At 44.3% G+C, this 21246-nt stretch overlaps 1 protein-coding gene across 1 annotated transcript in view; it reads right to left on the bottom strand.

Moving 5' to 3' along the window:
• Positions 1 to 21246, bottom strand: part of LOC145341010 (chondroitin sulfate proteoglycan 4-like) — a 111095-nt gene that overhangs the window by 49440 nt on the left and 40409 nt on the right. The window contains exon 6 of the mRNA XM_080185694.1: positions 20399 to 20597. Coding sequence (XP_080041820.1) covers positions 20399 to 20597 — 199 coding nt within the window. The remainder of the gene's footprint in view (positions 1 to 20398; positions 20598 to 21246) is intronic.

The following is a 21246-nucleotide window of genomic DNA, read 5'->3' on the forward strand; positions in this document are numbered from 1 at the left end:
AAAAGAATATATAGTTTAACGAACTGCCTCTCATTTTCATAGAATCCTACAGTGCAGGAGGAGACCATTCCGCCCATCATTGCTTACGGGGTGAAAAACTGCAGCAGGCGACGGTGCAGAGGGACCTCGGGGTCCTTGTGCATGAGTCGCAAAAACCCAGCTTGCAGGTGCAGCAGGTGGTCCTGCTCCTATTTCTTATGTTCTTATATTATCAAGTCTGCACCAACCACAATCCCACCCAGGCCCTATCCCCATAACCCCACGCATCCACTATAGCTATGCCCCCTGACATGAAGAGGTAATTTAGCATGGCCAATCCACCTAATCCGCACATCTTTGGACTGTGGGAGGAAACCCACACGGACACAGGGGGAATGTACAAACTCCACACAGACCCAAGCTGGGAATCGAACCTGGGTCCCTGGTGTGGTGAGGTAGCAGTGCTAATCACTATGCTACCGGGGCAGCAAGATGGCACAGTGGTTAGCACTGCTGCCTCACAGCACTAGGGACCCAGGCTCGATTCCAGCCTCAGTCACTGTGTGTGTGGAATTTGCACATTTTCCCCGTGTCCGCATGGGTTTCCTCTGGGTCCTCTGGTTTCATCCCATAGTCCAAAAATGAGTGTATTAGGTGGATTGGCCATTCTAAATTGACCCTAGTGTTCGGGGATTAGCAGAGTAAATAGGTGTGGTTACGGGAAAAGAACCCAGGTGGGATTGTGGTCACTGTAGACTCGATGGACCAGATGGCCTATGTTCTTTGTTCTCCACCTGCCTTATTTGCAGTGAAAATTCTATTTTAGTCTTCTATCTTTTCTTTCTCCCTCTCCCTCTGACTTTTCTTCCCTTGGTGTATATGTCACTCTGTCCAGATTTATTGTTTTGTTTTTTTTTGGAGATCCACCCCATTCCCCCTCTCTTTTACATATGTATGTGCACGCGCATGTGTGTTACATGTCTCCCAAACATTTATCTGTGCACTTGATGTCCACGTATCTTTAACAGACAGTAGACAGTAAAATGGAACATAGGGTAAATAAGGAAATATATTAAAAACATAATTTCTTCAACTTCCACCTGATGAAACAATCGGAGCACATTTCCCATAACTCAGTAAAAGAAACAGTTTCTCAGAGAAACAGCTGGGTGAGAGAATTGAAAATTCACTCAGATCCATTTGCAAGTAGGGCCCTTATATTAAGGCACCCTTTTGGAGCTCAACAAAGAAGCATAGAATTCCTACATTGCAGAACAAGGCCAATCGGCTCATCGAATCTGCACTGACCTGTCCTGTCCTATCCCGTAACCTTGCGGATTTACCATGGCTAATCCACCTAATCCATGCATCACTGGACATTAAGTGACAAATTAGCATGGCCAATTCACCTAACCTGCAAAGGGAAAATTTATTCTAAATTCAGCTGTACTGTAACTATCCTGAGACTGTTTAATACTGATAATGATGTCCAAAATAAGAAAGTAATAGATTCCTGACAGGACTGTTCCTCATCTAGAATCCTGAGCTCTGATGAAGGGCTATCCAGACTCAAAACATTGGCTCGATTCTCTCCACAGATGCTGTCAGACCTGCTGAGATTTTCCAGGATTTTCTTTTTGTTCCATGTTCCAGCAAGACCTCCATTTTTCTTGATTTATGGTATAAATATCTTTAACATAATACATATATATTTATGTTTATAGGACAGCAGGTTATGGAGTAAAGCTTATTGTGACAGTAAGACATTAAGTTCAGACTGACATTGTGATTAATATTGCTTAAAAAAATTGTTCATTAACTGCATTTTAGAAAATAAAGCCTGACAGTAGAAGAACTATAAAAGCATTCTATCAATACTTAAGTATTTTTCATATTGACTGGAGAGAACACATCAGACCCAATTACCAGGAGGTGGTTCCCTCCAATGATCATTTTGAAGAAATTTGTCAAAGTGTGACCATTCTAGGCACATGCTACTCAACCATCACCTTACTCTGACTCATACTTCCTGCAGCTGTTCTGAATCCACACTACGACTGATTATAGCACACCATTATACTCTTGTCATATTTTATCCTAAATGCTGTTATCAAATTCATTTTATAGTGTAAACAGTATACACCAAGAAAACCCATGGAATCATATCTGTTAAGTGGGCGAAAATAACTCACTTGGCAGTCAGCCCACTTGTGGAACATGAATCCTCTCCCACTGGTTTTCATAAATGTGTCATCTCTTCTACTTAGGGTCAGGTTTTCCCCTCATTAAAAGGCAAGACTCTCTATTGCAGCAGTCACAGGACAGCTATCACAGTAATTAAAATGTGGAAGTAATAACATTCATTTTATTTGTTATAGATACTTACACCATAAATCAAAAGAATTAGAGATTGCTTCTGCTCTTTTAAGTAAACGGTGATTTACAAAAAATAAAATTCCTTCACCTACAATGCAGGATAGTTAAAAACTCAGTCTGCTGAGTTCATAAGTAACCATTTTGTTGGTGGAATGGTGGCACAGTGGTTAGCACTGCTGCCTCACAGCACCAGGGACCTGGGTTCAATTCCGGCCTTGGGTGACTATCTGTGTGGAGTTTGCATGTTCGCCCTGTGTCTGCGTGAGTTTCCTCTAAGTACTCCGGTTTCCTCCTACGGTCCAAAGATATAAGGATTAGGTTGATTGGCCATGCTCCATTGCCTCTTAGTGTCACAGAGACTAGCAAGGTAAATAGGGGAGAGGACCTGGCTGCGTTTGTTGTTGGTGCAGGCTCGATGGGCCAAATGGCCTCCTTCTGCACTGCAGGAATTCTTAAAAAAATTTTTGTGGTAAATTATCATTGCTTTCATGTCTTGCATCAGGTATTTTTAAACTAATGGGGAAAATAATCTTGGAGTAGTCATTCCTTCTGAGAGTACCTGGAAATTCAACTGGAAGTATATGAATGAAGATACTCCAATGCAGAGTAACATGAAAACTAAAGAGAAAGAACAACAGCAAATGCTGGATATCTGAAACAAAATCTGAAAATACCAGGAATATCTAGCAGGTGCTAAACCTATTAATTCAACCCTACCCTCATCATTGTCCACAACCCCACATCTGCATGTATTCTTTCCAATCTATTTTAATGTATTCATTGGGCCCTGCAACTTTTTCTCTAAATGGGAAGACCAAAGACGGATTAGTTCATCACCTTCCACTTTGTTTTGTCTGCAAATGCAATTTAGCCTCTCTGCCCTTTGTCACTCTGACTCCCTCTCTGATTTCTCCATGTCTGGCCTCCAGCCAGGCTTCAGAAACAGGATTGCATTTTCCTCCTAGGTACTGCGCAGCTCTTTGTTTTTGGACACTAACACTCTGCTGCCCATTTTATTGAATAAAATGGGGGGTGGGGGGGCGGGGGGGGGGGGGAGTGGTGGTGGTGGTGTCGGAGAGCATTCAGGGAAAGGAGGAAATTTGACATGCCAGATATAGAACCCTCATTATAACATATTTCTGACACAAAGGAGGGTAATTGTGGGACTGTGATGGCAATTATGCATTAATGGCCTGGCCAGCTTCATCTTACTGCGTGTTTTGGGAGGTCAGCTGGTTGTCAATATGCAAATGAACCCAGGAGTTAAAATAGGTCAGTTTGAGGCTGAAATTGTAACTAGCGACTAGAAAGGCAAAGGAGTAGTGATGGATTTAGGTAAAGTTTAAAGGGAGAAATTGAATGAAAGACTAGAAATGGGCCCGCTGTGTTCAATAAAATGAGATGGGAGTAATGGAGTTGGATGTGGAAAAGGAGTCAAATGGGGTAGACTTCTCTAGCCGCGCTGATCTAAAAGCTGGAAATTCCTGCCCGATTGTCCACAACGCACTCGCTAAAATTCCAATGGCTTGCGGGATGGGACAATCCCATCCCATATCATCTTTGCCTTTAAGGACCTGGAGGCTATACATCTTAAAAGAGGCTCCCAGCCTGGTTCCAAAAGTCCACCTAAAAAGGAGCTTGACCTCCCAGCTTTGTGACCTGCTGAGTGATCCTCTCTTCAAGGAAACCCCACGGCAATCCACATATCTGACCTTGGCGATTGGAACCCTTCTGAATTACAATTAAGGGTAGAAGACTCCATGTTTTACCAAACCTGTCAAAAGCTAAACACCTGAACTGTTATTGAGTTTGTGATGTGTGAATGATGAAGCAAATTGATTTTCAAGATGTGTGTGAATAAATAATCCTCTTCATTTAAATCTGGGAAAGCTGCTGTTATTTAAATTGACCACACACTCTGGGGGCTAAAAGAACCACATATGTCTTACTCTCCAAAAAACACAATGGTTGCAGATAGCAGGGGAAAGGGTACAAGGTCTCTCCTCCCCTGTCCATAACAATGTGGTGTCCAGAGAAGGTAAGGAGATGGTGTGAGGCTGAAGTTGTAACTGATGAGTAGAAAGGCAAAGCAGTAGTGATGGGTTTAGGTAAAGTTTAGAGAGAGAAATTAAATAGAAGGCCAGAAATGGACCAAATGAGTTAAATAAAAAGTGATAGAAGTATTAGGGATGGATATGGTCTCTGATGGATTTGGGTTCTATTTACATGAATGAGATGAGAAATAATGGGTGGGATTTTCCAGATCCTCCCCCCCAACAACGGCATTTTATCCAATGGCAGAGGTGGTGTGCCATTGGCCAGCAGTGAGATTTCCACTCCCACCGAGGTGTACTGGGTTGTGTGTGCCCCATACTCTCCGTCATCAGGGAATGCGTGGGGTCACCATCAGGGGAGCAGAAAATTCCGCTGGCGGGAAAGGCTGGAAAACTTCAGACACTATATTCAAAAACAGAAAATACCTCTTACCCCAGATACCTTGGATGCTGCAGTAAAATACTGCAATATCTAATTAACCAGTTAGCCCTCCCCAAATGGCACAGAACTTCGCCGAAATCTAAAGCACACCACAAAGCAAGATTCACAACTTCACCGGGTATACTCCATTCAGAAAGGAGATTCATGGTTTAAGTGACCTGCAACCTGCTGAAAATGAACTGTTTTCATTGCAATGATGAGTCAATTCAAAGACTTAAGTAAAATGAACATGCAAATAAGATAATAGGGTAACTGGGGAAAAAGTGAGGGAGTGGAAATTGAAGGAGGAGAAATATAGGCAAATCTAACACAGTCCCTCAAGCTGAAACATCAAACAAGAACCACCGTGGGGGAAACCTAACAACAACCACTGTGAGGGACCATTTTAATAGGATACAAGCTCTGTGTGGGTGCGAGACAGGAAAGGTGCCAAACCCACTCATTGTCATCAGCTTTGATGCAGCTGGAAATATGCCGCAGAGTGGTTGGAGGGGGCTGGAAAATTCACCCATTTCTTCTCATCTCATTCATGCCAAGAGAACCCCAAATCCCTCAGAGACCATTTGTGAATACTGACTCCCTTTCCACATCTATCCCTAAAACTTCTATCGCTTTTTATTTAACCATTTGGTCCATTTCTGGCCTTCTATTTAATTTCTCTCTCTAAACTTTACCTAAACCCATCACTACTGCTTTGCCTTTCTACTCATCAGTTACAACTTCAGCCTCACACCATCTCCTTACCTTCTCTGGACACCACATTGTTATGGACAGGGGAGGAGAGACCTTGTACCCTTTCCCCTGCTATCTGCAACCATTGTGTTTTTTGAAGAGTAAGACATATGTGGTTCTTTTAGCCCCCAGAGTGTGTGGTCAATTTAAATAACAGCAGCTTTCCCAGATTTAAATGAAGAGGAATGTTTATTCACACACATTTTGAAAATCTATTTGCTTCATCAATCACACACCATAAACTCAATAACAGTTCAGGTGTTTAGCCTGTAGGAGAATTATTTTGACAGGTTTGGTAAAACATGGAATCTTTTACCCTTAATTGTAATTCAGATGGGTTCCAATCACCAAGGTCAGATATGTGGATTGCTGTGAGGTTTCCTTGAAGAGATGATCACTCAGCAGGTCACAAAGCTGGGAGGTCAAACTTCTTTACAGGTGGACTTTTGGAAACAGGCTGGGAGGCTCTTAAGATGTATAGCCTCCAGGTCCTTAAAAGCAAAGGTGACATGGGATGGAATTCTTCAGTCACCATCCCCGCCACACCCCACCCCCCGTCCCCCTTATCAAGTCTACTGACTGATTATTATGCAGCACATGCCATAACACAGATGGTGAGTGTGGTCAGGTGAGTGTGGGCAGGCTGGTTTTTAAAGGCCAGCATGATCAAAAGTAAGTACCTCCTTCAGGGGGTGATCAACATGCACTGTGGACATCCCCATCCTCACCGCCCTTTCTTTCCACATCATCTGCCTGACGGAACATGGCTTCTCACTCTCCCTAGGCTCCAAGATCCTTTCCTATCCTAAATTTTGCCCCGATGGCACAGTGGTTAGTTCTGCTGTTTCACAGTGCCAAGGACCCGTGTTCGATTCCCGGCATGGGTCACTGACTGTGTGGAGTTTGCACGTTCTTCCAATGTCTGTGTGGGTTTCCTCTGGGTGCTCCGGTTTCCTCCCACAAGACATGCTGGTTAGGTGCATTGGCCATACTAAATTCTGCCTCAGAGTGTGCAACGAGGGGATTTTCACATATTTACACTGTAATGAAGATACTGAGTCTAATTGTCACACTAATAAATAAACCTTAACTTTAAAAAACTATCTTCTCGGGGCAGCCATGTTCCTCTTGGATGTTTTCTCTGCAGCCCTAGCAGTGCCCTCTCCTCAGTTCACTTTAGCCAACTCATATACCTTCATAACTTCTCTTATTGAAGTTTAAAACATTAGTCCTGGACACATTCTCCCTCAAACCGAATATAAAATTCAACCATGTTATGATCACTGCTACCTAGGGATGTCTTTACTATGAGGTCATGAATTAATCTCGTCTCATTGTACATTACCAGGTCTAGAATAGCCTGCTCTTTGGCTGGCTCTAGAACGTGCTGCTCTAAAAACTGTCTGAAAATTACAATGTACACTTAAACCCCCACATCTCCTGCCCAAAACCTTCAATCTGTTTCCTTTAGTTCTTAGACCATTGACAATAGGAACTGCTTCTCTTTGACTATATAGTCCAAACCTGTAACAATTGTGTATATCACTATCAAGTCTCCCCTTGATCTCCTAGGAGAACAACTTCGGCTTCTCCAACCTCATCTTGTAGCTCAAAACCCTCATCCCTGGGACCATTCTTGTAACTCTCTGCCACACCTCATCCTTCGTAAAGCATGCTGAGCAGAACTGGACACGATACAACAGTCGTGGCCTAAACCAGAACTTTATAAAGATTCAGCACAATTTCCCTTTTCTGTACTCAACAACTCTACTTACGAAGCCCCAAGAGCCAATATATTATGCTGACTAACTCTCTCAAACTACCCTTCACCTTCAAAGATCTATGCACATGCATCTCCAGATCCCTTTGTCTGTGCACACTCTTTTGAATTGTGCCATTCAGCCTATGTTACCTCTCCCTATTCCTCTGACATTCCTTGGTCATTCTACTAACCTATCTATATCCTGTTTTACTATTAATTAGTGTAAACCTTACCGTTTGCCACACCTTCAGCAAATTTTGAAATGTTAATCTTTATTCCAACATCCAAATCATTTATGTGAAGCAAAGATAGCAGTGTTTCTAGGACTGAGCCTTTGAGAACATCACTGCCTACCATTTTCCAGTATGAAAAAAAAACAATATATCACTACTTGCTACCTTCCATCCTTAAGCCATTTTTTAACGCATATCCCCTAATCTGAGGACATTAAACAAAGTGTTTCTTTCTGAAATTAGTAATTAATACTACATCCCCCTTCAGAGGACTAAAACTCTCTAACAGATCACCATTAGGTCATCAGCTGTGAAACTAATGACTTCAGTCCCTTGGGACTAGATTAGATCATTAGCGCACAGAGGGGACAGATGGTAATGAAAATCTATTCATATTAAGCTAGCTATACCTTACTAGTTTCTGCACTATTTAAGGGGCAAGGGTGGGACCAGGTTTGGCTATTCCCTGGTCGAGCACCTGACAAAGTTAACATTCAAATTTTAAGGCATTTTCCTAGGTTTTGTCAAACTGTAAAACTGATTGATATCAGTCACTCCATAAACAGTGCAAACCAGCACCATCTGGTGGTAGAAAAAGCATGTACTGCGACCTTTCAACTTATAGCAGAAACATTTCCATAATTTGATGACAGTTACCAAACATTTTGGGAGTAAATGGTCACCAAAAAATACGAATACCTTAAAAAAAAATCATGGCTGACTTTAATCTTCACATCAATTGGACAAATCAAATTGACAAAGGTAGCCTGGAGGATGAGTTCACAGAGTGTGATTGTGACGGATTCTTCGAACAATACACTTGGAACCTAGCAGGGAACAGGCTATCATGGATCTGATAATGTGTAACGAGATACAATTAATTAATTGCCTCATTGTAAAGGATCCTCTCAAGAGTTATCATAGCATGACAGAATTTCACACTCAGTTTGAGAGTGAGAAATGTGGGTCCATAATTAGTGTCTTAAACTTAAATTAAGACAATTAAAATGAAGGATGTGAAGGCAGAATTGGCTGAAGTGGAATGGGAAAATAGATTAGAAGGAAGACAGTAGAGAAGAAATGGCAGATACTTAAGGAGAAATTTCATAACTCTCAAAGAGGAAGAACGACTCAATGAGAAGGATGTACTCACCGTCTGTGGATAACTAAGAAACTTAAGGACGGTATCAAACTGAAAAGTACAATTCTGTAAGCATTAGTGTTAGGCTATAGGACTGGAAAAATTATGAAAACAGCAAGCAATTACCAAAAAATAATAAGGGGAAGAAACTGGAGCATGAGAGAAAACTAGCAAGAAATGCTTTGAGGTACAGTAAGTTTTCATTTAATTTGGTGACTGCATTCCTGAAAATTGCAATTATAAGTGAAATGACTTTATGTGAAACATTGGTTCCCATATTAATCAATGTTAAAACTGTAGTCAGGTTCTACAGGATGTTCCTTACTGGAAAAAAGAATCAAACATTAAATCCTCCAAGATGAAATACGTTACATTATTTAATTTAACAATGTAAAAATTTAGCAGAGCCCTAGAGATTTACAGCGTGGAAATAGGCACTGCTGCTCTTTTTTTCCAATCCCCGAAGTTAGTCCCAATTGCGTGCATTTAGCCCATATCCCTCTGTACCCATCTTACCCATGTGACTGTCTAAACACTTTTTAGAAGACAAAATTGTATCTACCTCGACTACAACCTCTGGCAGCTTGTTCCAGACACTCACCACCCTCGGTGTGAAAAAAGCGCCCAAGATCCTCTTGTATCTCTCCCCTCTCATCTTAAATCTATGTCCTCTAGTTTTAGACTCCCCAACTTTTGGGAAAAGATATTGACTATCTAGCTGATCTATGCCCCTCATAATTTTATAGACCTCAATAAGATTGCCCCTCAGCTTCCTACACTCCAGAGAAAAAAATCCCAATCTATCCAGCCTCTCCTTATAACTCAATCCATCAAGTCCCGGTAGCATCCTAGTAAATCTTTTCTGCGTTCTTTCTAGTTTAATAATACGTGACCAGACTGCGCACAGTATTCCAAGTGTGGCCTTACCAATGTCTTGTACAACTTCAATAACAAAGAACAAAGAACAACACAGCACGGGAAACAGGCCCTTCGGCCCAACGAGCCCGCGCCGCCATCCCACTGTCTCAGTGTCCTATTCATGATTTTAGCCTACGCCTAATGTGCGAGGATCAGGGAGGTCCAATTTAGGGACAATTTAGTACCCAATCAATCAGCCTAAAAGCACATCTTTGGGGATGTGGGAGGAAACCGGAGCACCCGGAGGAAACCCATGCAACCACGGGGAGAACGTGCAAACTCCCACAGACACAGGCCCAAATCCATGTGTCTGCACAGCAACAGAGATAGTCTCTGAGCTGTCATGTTGCCCTTGAGATGGTCCAGTTCAAGCACACTAACGACATGAAGCAATAGGCAACTCCCGAAGCAACGTCCAAGAGCAGCCCACTACAACCTGCCGCATGCATGCCCCTTGCTGGACTTAAATGCCTGTGGAGACAAAAAAATTCATTATTAAACAGGCAAAGACTAACATCCCTGAGGCAAAACGTATTCCCAAGCCTACAATGTTTAGTAAGGCCTACTATATCCCCCTATATGTAGCCCGCTCATGTGGCTGTCTAAGTGACTCTTAAACAACCCTAGCGTGCCTGCTTCCACCACCTTACTCGGCAATGCATTCCACACCCCAACTACCCTTTGTGTGAAAAACTGCCCTCTAATATTTGTCTTATACCTAGCCCCCCTCACCCTAAGCCCGTGACCCCTCGTTCTATCCATTTCTAATAGCGGAAAAAGCTTACCACCATTTACTCTATCTATCCCCTTCATAATCTTATAAACCTCTATTAGATCCCCCCTCAGCCGACGTCTCTCAAGGGAAAACAGCCCAAGTTCATTCAATCTTTCCTCGTAAGACAGCCCTTCCATACCAGGCAGCATCCTGGTAAATCTCCTCTGCACTCTCTCCAGGATCTCCACATCCTTCCGGTAGTACGGCGACCAGAACTGGACGCAGTACTCCAAGTGAGGCCTAACCAACGTTCTATACAACTGCAACATCAGACTCCTACTCTTATATTCTATACCTCTTCCTATGAAGGCTAACATACCATACGCTTTCCTCATCACATTCTGCACCTGCACCGACACCTTCAGGGACTTGTGCACTTGCACCCCCAGGTCTCTCTGCGTATCTATACTCCGGATAGTTCTACCTTTTATCGTATAACTCCCCTCCACATTATTCCGGCCAAAGTGCATCACCTCGCATTTCTCCGGATTAAATTCCATTTGCCATCTATCTGCCCAATCTACCGGCCTGTCTATGTCCTGTTGCATTGCCAGGCACTGCTCCTCAGTACCCGCCAATCCAACCATCTTAGTGTCATCAGCAAATTTGCTGATCACACCACCTACCCCCTCTTCCAAGTCATTAATATATACCACAAATAGAAGAGGTCCTAGTACCGAGCCCTGCGGCACACCACTGGTGACAGACCTCCAATTGGAAAAGGAGCCTGCCACTACTACTCGCTGTCTCCTCCTCCCAAGCCAGTTCTCCACCCATCTACATACCTGGCCTTGTATCCCATGAGCCTTCACCTTTTCTATCAGCCTACCATGAGGGACCTTGTCAAACGCCTTACTGAAATCCATATAGACGACATCAACGGCTTGTCCTTCGTCAACCGTTTTTGTCACCTCTTCAAAAAATTCCACTAGATTCGTAAGGCACGACCTCCCTGTAACGAAGCCATGCTGCGTATCCCTGATCAGATTGCAGCGCTCCAGATGTTCATACATCCTATCCTTGAGGATCCTCTCCATTAGCTTGCCTATAACTGAAGTCAAGCTCACCGGCCTATAATTCCCTGGGTTATCCCTCTGACCCTTCTTAAACAACGGTACTACATTTGCAATCCGCCAATCCTCTGGGACCTCACCTGTGTCCAAAGAAGAGACAAAGATTTGCGTCAGAGGCCCAGCAATTTCATCCCTCACCTCCCTTAGCAGCCTGGGATAGATGCCATCAGGCCCCGGAGATTTATCCGTCTTTATACTGTCTAAAAGTCCCAACACCTCTTCCCTCGTGATGACTATTTCCCTCAACGGATCCTCAAACTCCTCAAGCACAGCACCAGACATCAGGCCCCTCTCCTGTGTGAATACCGACGCAAAGTATTCATTCAGGATCTCCCCCATTCCCCCAGGCTCCAAGCATAGTTCCCCTCCTCTGTCCCTGAGAGGACCAATCTTCCCTCTAACCATCCTTTTATTTCTAACATAGGAGTAAAATGCCTTGGGATTTTCTTTAATCCTACCCGCCAAAGCCATTTCGTGGCCCCTTTTTGCCTTTCTGATGCCCCTTTTAAGTTCTCTCCTACATTCTCTGTATTCTTCTAATGCTATCTCTGTCCTCAAATGCCTAGATCTAATGTACGCCTCCCTCTTCCTCCTGACCAGGTCCTCAATATCCCTAGTTACCCACGGCTCTCTAATCCTACCCTTCCCATCCTTCCTCTTGACCGGCACGTGCCTTTCCTGCAAAGATTTTAGTTTTACCTTGAGAGACTCCCACATACCCAGCGTCGACCTGCCATCAAACAGCTTACCCCAGTCCGTATCTTTAAGATCCTGCCTAATCCGGTTGTATCTAGCCCTCCCCCAGTTTAACACCCTCCCCTTAGGGCAGGCTTCATCTTTATCCATTAATATCTTAAACCAGACAGAGTTGTGGTCACTGTTAGCCACATGCTCTCCTACTTCAACGTCAACCACCTGCCCAGGCTCATTCCCCAGAACCAAGTCCAGTATAGCCCCCTCTCTGGTCGGGCTATCCACATACTGCTCCAGGGATCCTTCCATTACACACTGTACAAATTCCTCCCCGTCAGCACCCTCTGATCTCGGCACCTTCCAATCTACCCCGGGGAGATTAAAATCTCCCACTACCACCACCCTATTCTTCCTGCACTTATCTAGAATGTCCCTGCTTATCCCTTCTTCCACAGCCCTCGGGCTGTTGGGCGGTCTGTAGTACACACCCAACATAGTAACATCTCCCTTCCTATTCCTCAACTCCACCCAAAGCGACTCAATTCCTATATCCTCTATACCTCCCTCCCTCTGCACTGCTATGATGCAATCCTTAACTAACAACGCCACTCCCCCACCTCTCAGCGACCCACCCCTATCACACCTGAAGCACTTATACCCGGGAACATTCAACTGCCAGTCCTGCCCTTCCTTTAACCAAGTCTCTGTCACCGCCACCACTTCCAACTTCCTTTCGAACATTATTGCCTTCAGTTCATCTGTTTTGCCAGTCACACTCCTAGCATTGAAACACATGCACCGAAGACCCTCAGAAACAATCCGATCCTTCTTCCTACCCTCCGGGCTTACTCTATCCCCAATCCCAGTTCCGTCCACCTCCCCACCCCCCCTCCATATTAGTTTAAACCCTGCCGAAACACTCCAGCTAACCTTCCAGCTAAGATATGCACACCCTTCCCAGTTAACTGTACCCCATCCCTCTTGTATATTTGCCCCTCTTTCATAAAGACTTCCCAGTGGTCTACGAATCTAAAACCCTCTGCCCTACACCAATCCTTCAACCACGCATTTAGTTGGAGTATCTCATTATTTCTAGCCCTGCTAGCCCCAGGCACCGGCAGCAGCCCAGAGAACGCCACCCTGGAGGCCCTACATTTCAGCCTAGCCCCCAACTCCCTGAACTGCCTACGTATGTCCCCCCTGCACTTTGTTCCTACATCCTTCTCTCCTACGTGCACTATCACATCAGACTCAGTCCCTCCACCCTTCAAAATTCCCTCTACCCTTTCTGAAACATCCTGTACCCCTACTCCAGGAAGGCAGACTACCATCCTGGAGTCCCTCTTTTGCCCACAGAATAAGACATTCCAACTCCTGTATTCAATGCTCTGACCAATGAAACCAAGCATGCTGAATGTCTTCTTCACCACTCCGTCCACCTGTGACTCCAATTTCAATGAGCTATGAACATGTACCTCTAGATCTCTTTGTTCTGCAACTCTCCCCAACCATGAACTGAGTAAGTCCTGCCCTGGTTCAATTTACCAAAATGCATTCACCTCGCAATTATCTAAATTAAACTCCATCTGCCATTCGTCAGCCCACTGGCCCAATTGTTCAAGATCCTGTTGCAATCCTAATCTTCTTCACTCTCCACTATGCCACCAATCTTGGTGTCATCTGCAAACTTACCAACCATGCTGCCTGTATTCTCTTCCAAATCATTAATATAAATGACAAATAACAGTGGACCCAGCGCCGATCCCTGAAGCACACCGCTGGTCACAGCCTCCAGTTTGAAAAACAACCCTCTACAAACACCATCCGGCTTCTGTCAGCAAGCCAATTTTGTATCCATTTTGCTACCTCACCCTGGATCCTGTGAGATTTAACCTTACGCAACAGCTTACCAGGTAGTACCTTGTGAAAGGCCATGCTAAAGTCCATGTAGACAACATTAACTGCACTGCCCTCATCTAGCTTCTTGATTACCCCTTCAAAAAACTCAATCAAATTTGAGAGACATGATTTTCCACTCTCAAAGCCATGCTTACTGTCCTTGCCTCTCCAAATGCCTGTAGATCCTGTCTCTCAAAATATCTTCCAGCAGCTTACCCCCACAGATGTGAGTCTCAGTGGCCTGTAGTTCCCAGGCTTTTCCCTGCAACCCTTTTTAAACAAAGGCACAACATTTGCCACCCTCTATTCTCAGGCACTTTATCTGTGATTATCAATGATTCAAATATCTCGGCTAGGGGACTCGCAATTTCCTCCCTAGCCTCCCATAATGTCCTGGGATACACTGTATCAGGTCTTGGGGATTTATCTACCTTGATGCGCTTAAGACTTCCAGCACCTCCTTCTCTGTAATATGTACACTCCTCAAGACATCACTGTTTATTTCCCCAAGTTCCCTAACATCCATGCTTTTCTCAACAGTAAATACTGATGAGAAATTTTCATTTAGGATCTCACCCATCTCTTGTGGACCTGCACACTGATCTTTAAGAGGCCTTACTCTCTCCCTAGTTACTCTTTTGGCCTTTATGTATTTGTAGAAATTCTTTGGACTTTGCCTTATCTGCCAAAACAATCTCATGTCCCCTTTTTGCCCTCCTGATTTTTCTCTTAACTCTACTCCTACACCCCCATACTAAAATAACTTTGAAAATCAAACATGTTTAAAAATATAAGAGAGAAAAACCAGCAGATCCTCCTTCTCGCCAACCCTCCAAGTTGCAGCCTCGTGCCTTCCCAATCTTTGAGTTGTGGCCTCTCAAACTGCTATAACCACCTGCGTGCCAAGTCTTCCATTCCCCGACTCACCCTCTCACCGCTTCCCTCTCCCGCACAAGTGTTCCCATTGAAAATCTAGATCCAAACTGAAGCCAGAGCGCTGTGGGTCCCAACGGTGCAGAAGTGCTGGTCTGAGGCTACTAAAATCCATGTTTCTTTAACTGCTTCTGCCTCAGGACATAGAATAGCCATTCTCCATCCATGCCAATCTATGCCCCCTCATACCCTCCTTGGTAACCTACGTGTGCCTACTAACTTCCCCTTGGCCCTTCATACCCAGCATGACATTCTATGCCCCTCCACCCATCTCCGCTGGCCCTTTACAGACCCAGTGCTAACTTAGTGCTGAATTATCCCAACCCCTGCTCCCCAACCATCCTTCTTTGCCTTTACACATAACAAGCCTACTCACCCCATGTCCACCATGGGCAGAACTCAGACCCATGCTGGAACAAAATAGAACTAAATATCTACTGAAGAAGTCACTTTTAAAATAAAACTGTCCCATTGATAAAAACCCATTCGTTACATTTAACTTTCTTTAATCAGTTAAATAAAAACAACAAGCATTAGAATTCATAATGCCACTCAAAGTTGGAGCTTTCATCCAAACAGGGCACTGATAGGGACCCCACTGCAACGGTTGACGATTGTAAAAATCAGTCATGCAGCAGTAATCCAGTGAGCCTCATGTCAACAGACAGAGTGAAATAGCAAGCATTTTTTTTTCCAAAATCTTGCAGATACTATTTTTCCCAATATTTAAAGGGCAAGGGCAATATTTAAATGTGTGGATGGTTTACAGTTCACTTTGACAGTTTGAATGAATTTATGCAGTTTTTACGTGCAAACATGTCTACAAAGAACAAAGAACAACACAGCACAGGAAACAGGGCCTTTGGCCCTACAAGCCCGCGCCACCCATTTTAACACTCAGTGAGTGCCTCATTCCAATCCTCCTCCTACCTACGACTTATGTCTACATCTAGTGGGCTCCACAATAAAAGGGTGCAAATTTAGGGAATTATATGTGTGCCAGATTAAGGGAGATCCAATTCAGGGACAATTTATTAACACCAATCAGCCTAAAAGCACGCTTTTGGGGTGTGGGAGGAAACCGGAGCACCCAGAGAAAACCCACGCAAGCACGGGGAGAATGTGCAAACTCCCACAGACATTGACCCAAGCCAGAGATCTGACCCAGGTCCCTGTAACTGCACAGCAAACAGTGATAGTCACTGAGCTGTCGTGTTGCCCGTCAATTGGTCCAGTTTAAGCGTATACTAACGATGTAAAGCACTAGGCAGCTCTTGAAGCAACATCCAAGAGCAGCCTGCGCCTAACCCACCGCGTGTATGCCCCTTGTTGGCCAACAAGGCGGACCGAATCGCCTGTGGATGTGAAAAAGAGACATCAATAAACGTACGATAGCCTGTACAGACATTAATGGAAGATCCCCAGTAGCTCCAATGTAAGAGACAGGTGACCCATAAAATTTGTTGGACGGCCGATAGGAATCTATTAATTTCCAGGAACCTCCTGAGGCTCGTGATCCTCAACTAGAACATTCTTTTATATCCCTCCACCTCTAGTCTGCTCATGTGCCTATCTAGGTAAGTCTTAAACAATCCTAGTATGTCTGCCTCCACCACCCTACTTGGCAGTGCATTCCAAGCTCCACAACCTTCTGTGTGAAAAACATCCCTTTAACATCTGAATTATACCTCGCCCCTCTCACCTTGAGCCCGTGACCCCTCGTGATTTTCGTATCCAACCTGGGAAAAAGCTTCCCACTGTTCACTCTATCTATACCCTTCATAATATTATACACCTCTATTAGGTCTCCCTTCATTCTCTGTCTTTCCAGGGAGAACAACCCCAATTTGCCCAATCTCTCCTCATAGCTTAGACCCTCCATACCAGGCAGCAACCTGGTAAACCTCCTCTGCACTCTCTCCAAGGCCTCCATGTCCTTCCGGTAGTGCGGCGACCAGAACTGGACGCAGTACTCCAAATGTGGTCTAACCAACGTTCTACACAACTGCAACATCAGACGCCAGCTTTTATACTCTATACCCCTTCCTATAAAGGCAAGCATACCATATGCCTTTTTCACCACCTTCTCCACCTGTGCTGCCACCTTTAAGGACTTGTGAACTTGCACACCTAGGTCCTTCTGTGCTTCTGTACTCTTAATGGTCCTACCATTTATTGTATGAATCCCCCCCTACATTATTTCTTCCAAAATGCATCTACTTTTAACAATCCCAAAGGGCATCTCACTTCTCCCCACGACATATTGAGGCCATATCTAAAATGATTACACCCATCCAAGCAACTATGCACAGATGCCTCTGTGAACAAGGAATACATAATTTGGAACTCATCCCATTCCCCACCAAAATGATAGATGACAATTTCAGGGAGTTGATGAGATCACACCCAAGCAAGGTGTACGATTTTGGTCACCTGCTTAATGCAAACAAATTTTTTTTTAGAAAGAATAATCTAAAATGCAGACCAATTCTGCTGATTCATGGAAAAATAAATGCTCAGTGATATGCATTTAAGCAGATACCTGACAAAAATTCAATTCAGAAAATTAAAACAATTTTGAGAGCAATCTGTATCCAAATTACACCTGAAGTGGCAACTCTAAACCCAATCTTTCACGATGAGTCATCCTTTACTGCTTTGCCTTTCTCTCTATGACATTTACATAAGAACATAAGAAATAGGAGCAGGAGTAGGCCATCTAGCCCTTCGAGCCTGCCCCGCCATTCAATAAGATCATACAAGAGCAGTAAACGTGCAATGGCAAAAAAAAATTGACCTATCAAACCATTCACTCCTACCCATAATGTAAGATCTACCCTATTATGCAGCTTATCTCATTCATTCTAAATTGAAACTAGGTGCTGTTCCACACCTAGGTTTTACTAGGTTGATTGCGGAGTTGAGAGGAGACACTGAGTAGACCGGGGCTACACTCATAGGAATTCAGAAGAATGAGGGGAGATCTTATAGAAACATATAAGATTCTGAAGGGTATAGATAAGATAGAAGCAGGGAAGTTGTTTCCACTGGCCGGTGAAACTAGAACTAGGGGGAATAGCCTCAAAATAAGGGAAAACAGATTTAGGACTGAGTTGAGGAGGAACTTCTTCACACAAAGGGTTGTGAATCTGTGGAATTCCCTGCCCAGTGAAGTAGTTGAGGCTGAGGCTGAGACTATCTCATTGAATGTTTTTAAGGCAAGGATAGATACATTTTTGAACAGTAAAGGAATTAAGGGTTATGGTGAGTGGGCAGATAAGTGGAGCTGAGTCCACAAAAAGATCAGCCATGATCTTATTGAATGGTGGAGCAGGCATGACTCCTGCTCCTAGTTCTTATGTTCTTATGATACAGTCACAACAAACTGGGTAACCTCCTTTCTTGCTGAAGTTTCTTGCGTAAAGGTAAACATAAAGAAGTAATAATGATTACACATGAAATTTTCCACCCTAAATAATCATGTTGTTTCATTATGCTCTTGTGCTTTAAGTTAAATTTCTGCATGTTAAAATTAGTCTGTCCTTTACCTTACCTGTTGAATTAGCACAGATTTAAAATGCGTTCTACACTTGGGAGATGGATGAAAAGATTTAACCCAGCAGGAAATAATGGATCAGAAAATACAATGTTGGCTGTGTCAATAGTTTCGATCGCAAGGAACCCAAACCTCATGCAACTCCAGCGTGCTGTTTTCAGTCACACAGAGGCCCAGAACAGCCCAACTTCTGAGTGCTGTAACTGTGTGGAGGTTCCCCAAAGATGCGCTGAGGAACCCCACCCCATAAGTCCCTAGATAAAGATTGCTTGAAATTGCCCAGGAAGTTCCAGCTAAGTCACTCAGAGTGGAATGACAATCTGACTCAATTGCTCTTCAGTGGAACTACAGGCACACTGGATTCAAAATTAGCTCATCAACAGGAAGTGAAGACAATTAGTTGTAATTTACCAAATATCCTGAAAACTGAAGTATTATATTTGCTATACTGAATTTCAAACCATTTATTAACTCATCATCCCTGTGTGTTTCTGGAGTCATGGCTTCTAAATGTTGACTATTCATAAGAACATAAGATGTAAGAACAATCCTTATGGCCTTTAGACAAACTATGATCATATTCTGTGACCGGGATTCTCCGCAAAAAAAATCTACGTTCCCAACATACAGGAAAATGGGAGTATTTCCCTCCTTTTTTTATGTGATTACCAGACTGAATCTCTGAAACTCTGAGCACTGCAGAATGCCTCAGCGGGATTCACTCTGGGGCTGGGGACAACTTTTGTCCAAAAGGCTGCCCCCCCCCATTGCCGACCTCCTAAGTGCTTGCAAGCCCCCACTTCCCCCACTGCTGGCCTTCTGAACCCCCCACCTCCCAATTGTTGGTCTCCCTGACTTCCGGGCCAGGCTCTATGTCCCACCAACCCTGGCCAGGCCCCGAACTCCCCACCACACCCCCCTGACAGTCCCACCCTCTTCCCCCATCGATGATCAGCCCTGACCCCCATCCCGATGGCCAACTCCGATAGGCCTCACCAATCCTTTTGCGCAGTGGCAGGAAGATCCCGCCCCCCCCACCCCCGCAGCACATTGTTGCCCCCAGGAGGCCCCACCGCCTCCAGTAGGCCCCTCCATTGCCAGTTTGCTCATTGGGGTGGAACTGTGGCGCAGTGATTAACACTGCTGCCTCACAGCACCAGGGACCCAGGTTCAATTCCAGCCCCGAGTCACTGCCTGTGTAGAGTTTGCAAGTTCTCCCCATGTCTGCTTGGATTTCCTCCAGGTGCTCCAGTTTCTCAGATTTTCACAGTAACTTTATTGCAGGTGTTAATGTAAGTCTACTTATGGCAATAATAAATAAACTTTAAAACTTTTAAATTGCGTTGCCAGGCTGGCACCACCCTAGAGGCAACCCCCCTCCTTTACACCTGAGCCCCCAGGGGGCCTCAATGGTCCCTTTTCCCTTCAGCAGGTTTTGGGTGCCTGTTCCCTGTTGGTGGGGAGCAGTCGTAAATGCCACTGCAGGGAACCACTCCTGGCAAGGGAAGGGGGGCAAGGAGATGCTAGTGGGCCTGGAGAGTACCTTCCCAGACCCGCTAATCATATTGAAATGCTCATTTCAATATGATAATCAGGTCTGTACCAGATCACACTCAACAAAAGTGGCTAAGAGCCACGTGGAGACCCCGGTGCCCAGCTTGAATCCTGTGAAATGGCGGCCATGTCTGTGATAACCGCATCAAACTAACTGGTCTCCAATACCTAAATAGGTATTACCAAGAATCTCCTCATTCTCTAGAACTCTGTTCTCCCTTACCAGAATTTACCATTTCTAAAGCAAACTTGAAAATTGAAATAATAGGAAGACTTACCATTGTGGACAAACACAAGCTGGCCGTTATTGATATGATGTTGGGTGAAGTTCAGAATGTGTTTATTTGGAGAGGACTTCAGAGCAAGGTGGCCATTGCTAGGAGGAGTGATAGAATACACCAGGTCTCTTGGGGAAGAGTCTTTATCTTCTGCATTCAGATCATTTTTTGTAATCTCTGTAACTGAGCCCACCCAAACCTAAGTGAGTAAAGACAAAGAAACAGTGAAATCAAATTTGCGTCTGTTATAATTAGTCACCAATGAGAAAAATGACCTCATATTGTTAAGTTCCTAGAAACATAGAAAATAGAAGCAGGAATAGGCCATTTGGCTGATCAAATTCAATATCCTGATCCTGTCTTCCCCTCACATCCACTGGTTCCTTTATAAGAACATAAGAAATAGGAGCAGGAGTAGGCCATCTAGCCCTTCGAGCCTGCCCCGCCATTCAATAAGATCATGGCTGATCTGAAGTGGATCAGTTCCACTTTCCCGCCTTCTCCCCATAACCCTTAATCCCCTTGCCTATCAAAAACCTATCAACCCGCGTCTTAAATATATTTAGCAAGGCAGCCTCCACCACTTCAACGGGCAGAGAATTCCAGAGATTCACCACCCGTTGAGTGAAGAAGTTCCTCCTCAACTCCGTTCTAAATTGCCCCCCGCCTTACCTTGAGGCTGTGCCCTCTAGTCCTACTGTCCTTTCTGAGCGGGAAGAGCCTCTCCACCTCTATCCTATCCATCCCATTCATCATCTTGTATGTCTCAATGAGATCTCCCCTCATTCTTCTAAACTCTAACGAGTACAAGCCTAGTATATTCAGCCTCTCCTCATAGCTCAACCCCT

Source organism: Carcharhinus amblyrhynchos, chromosome 1 (assembly GCF_965287045.1).
Source record: "Carcharhinus amblyrhynchos chromosome 1, sCarAmb.v2.hapA, whole genome shotgun sequence".
In the NCBI taxonomy this organism is placed as follows: domain Eukaryota; kingdom Metazoa; phylum Chordata; class Chondrichthyes; order Carcharhiniformes; family Carcharhinidae; genus Carcharhinus; species Carcharhinus amblyrhynchos.